At 45.4% G+C, this 1,840-nt stretch overlaps 1 protein-coding gene across 1 annotated transcript; it reads right to left on the bottom strand.

The window, feature by feature from the left end:
• Positions 1-253: 253 nt before the first annotated feature.
• LOC137562142 (oocyte zinc finger protein XlCOF6-like) lies at positions 254-994 on the bottom strand. Its single transcript, XM_068273474.1, has one exon. It carries the CDS (start codon positions 992-994, stop codon positions 254-256), a length of 741 nt encoding a protein of 246 aa, XP_068129575.1.
• Positions 995-1,840: the final 846 nt, after the last annotated feature.

Here is a 1,840-nt window from a genome sequence, read left to right on the forward strand (position 1 = left end):
TCGTGTTACTAACGCGGGTCACACTAGTAACACAACTCACGGTAACCTGCTGCCAGTAGTCACAATAATATTGCTGTGCCCTGTCTTCGTCCTTTAATATTGCCGCAGCTTCATGCACCAACCCCCAAATCACACGTTAATGAACATTTTCTACTTATCAAAGATCATAATCCAGTGATGCTACAGCAAAATGTTTATTAAAACACGGCTTACAGGCTCACATCCACTCGCTCATGTATCTTCTGATGTTTTCTCAGAGATGACTGGTGTGAGAAGCTCTTGTTACATTCTGAACAGCTAAATGGCTTTTCTCCTGTGTGAGTTCTCTGGTGCTCAGTAAAATATGATTTACGAGAGAAACATCTGTCACATTCTGAGCAACTAAACGGCTTTTCTCCTGTGTGAGTTCTCTGATGCTGAGTAAGTTTTGCCTTATCTGCGAAAAATCTGTTACATTCTGTACATTTATATGGTTTCTCACCAGTGTGAGTCCGGAGATGCACAATGTTTCTTGAGTGCTGAAGGACTTATCACATTCAGAGCAAGATAACAACTTCTCTCCAGTATGAATCCTCTGATGCCTTTTAAGCGATGACTTGTCAGCGAAAGATTTGTCACATTCTGAGCAGGAAAAAGGCTTCTCTCCAGTATGAATCCTCTGATGAAGCCTGAGGTGTTCCTTCTGACGGAAACATTTTTGACATTCAGAACAAGGAAATGGCTTCTCTCTGGTGTGGATCCTCTGGTGTGCTTCAAGCCTTGATTTTCGAGTGAAATGTTTCTCACACTCTGAACAGAAAAATGGATTCTCTCCAGTGTGGATCTTCTGGTGTTGTTTAAGGTATGACTTTTGAGTGAAACTGTCCTCACACTCTGAGCAGAAAAATGGCCTCTCCCCAGTGTGTCTCATCTGGTGTCTAATAAGCTCTGATGGATAACTGAAGCTTTTCCCACACTCTGAGCACTGATGCGGCTTGTCTCCTCTGTGACTCATCATGGGCTGCTGGAGATCCAGTTTGTTGTCAGATATTTTCACAGTTGAGCAGGAATTTAGATTTTGAACTCACCTGCAATTATAAATATTATATGTTATTTTACTCTATGCCCAGAAGCTCTGACAGCGGATAAAAAAAAAAATAATAGGTCTGCCACAAAACTACACTGCAGATGATAATCCCTTTTAAGACACTTGAAATCAGCACAGGCTAATCCATAGTGCTGCTTGTTTCTTATCAGATCGTCATTCACAAGAATACCACAGAAAAATTGTCATCATAAAATACTGCAATTCGAATAATTTGCTCCAAATAAATCCACCTATTGCACCTGCTGATATTGATCTCGGAAATGCATTAATGTTAAAGAGAACCCGAGGTGGTGCGGGGGGGGGGGGGGGGGGTAGACGGGACACAGAGGCATGTTCTCTGCCTCATGACATGCCTCTGTGTCCCCCCACCGCCACTCTCTGCCCCCCTCCCACCGCCACGCTATAGCCGACCAGAATTAGCAACAATACTTGTCACTATCTCGGAGGGTAATGGGAGGAGAGGGATTATTTGCTCGAAACGCCCACAAGGGTTGTTCTTGCAGGCTTTCTCCAGCAGCCATTGGGCAGCTGTCTCTCCCTGGCCATGCCCCCCGCAGCTCCCCTGCCTCCATGCACGCTGGGAGAGAATAAATCTCTCCTTCCAGCTTCATGACCCAGAGGTCACAAAAGTGAAAGTGGGGCAGTGCAGGCCTCAGGAGTGGCGGAGAGCGGCGCGGATGGTGGCTATCTGATCCGTCCAGCACCCCGGATCAGGTAGCCAAGTCTTTTTTTAATTATATGAACCCACCCCAG

Source organism: Hyperolius riggenbachi, chromosome 3 (assembly GCF_040937935.1).
Source record: "Hyperolius riggenbachi isolate aHypRig1 chromosome 3, aHypRig1.pri, whole genome shotgun sequence".
NCBI classification, from domain to species: Eukaryota; Metazoa; Chordata; class Amphibia; order Anura; family Hyperoliidae; genus Hyperolius; species Hyperolius riggenbachi.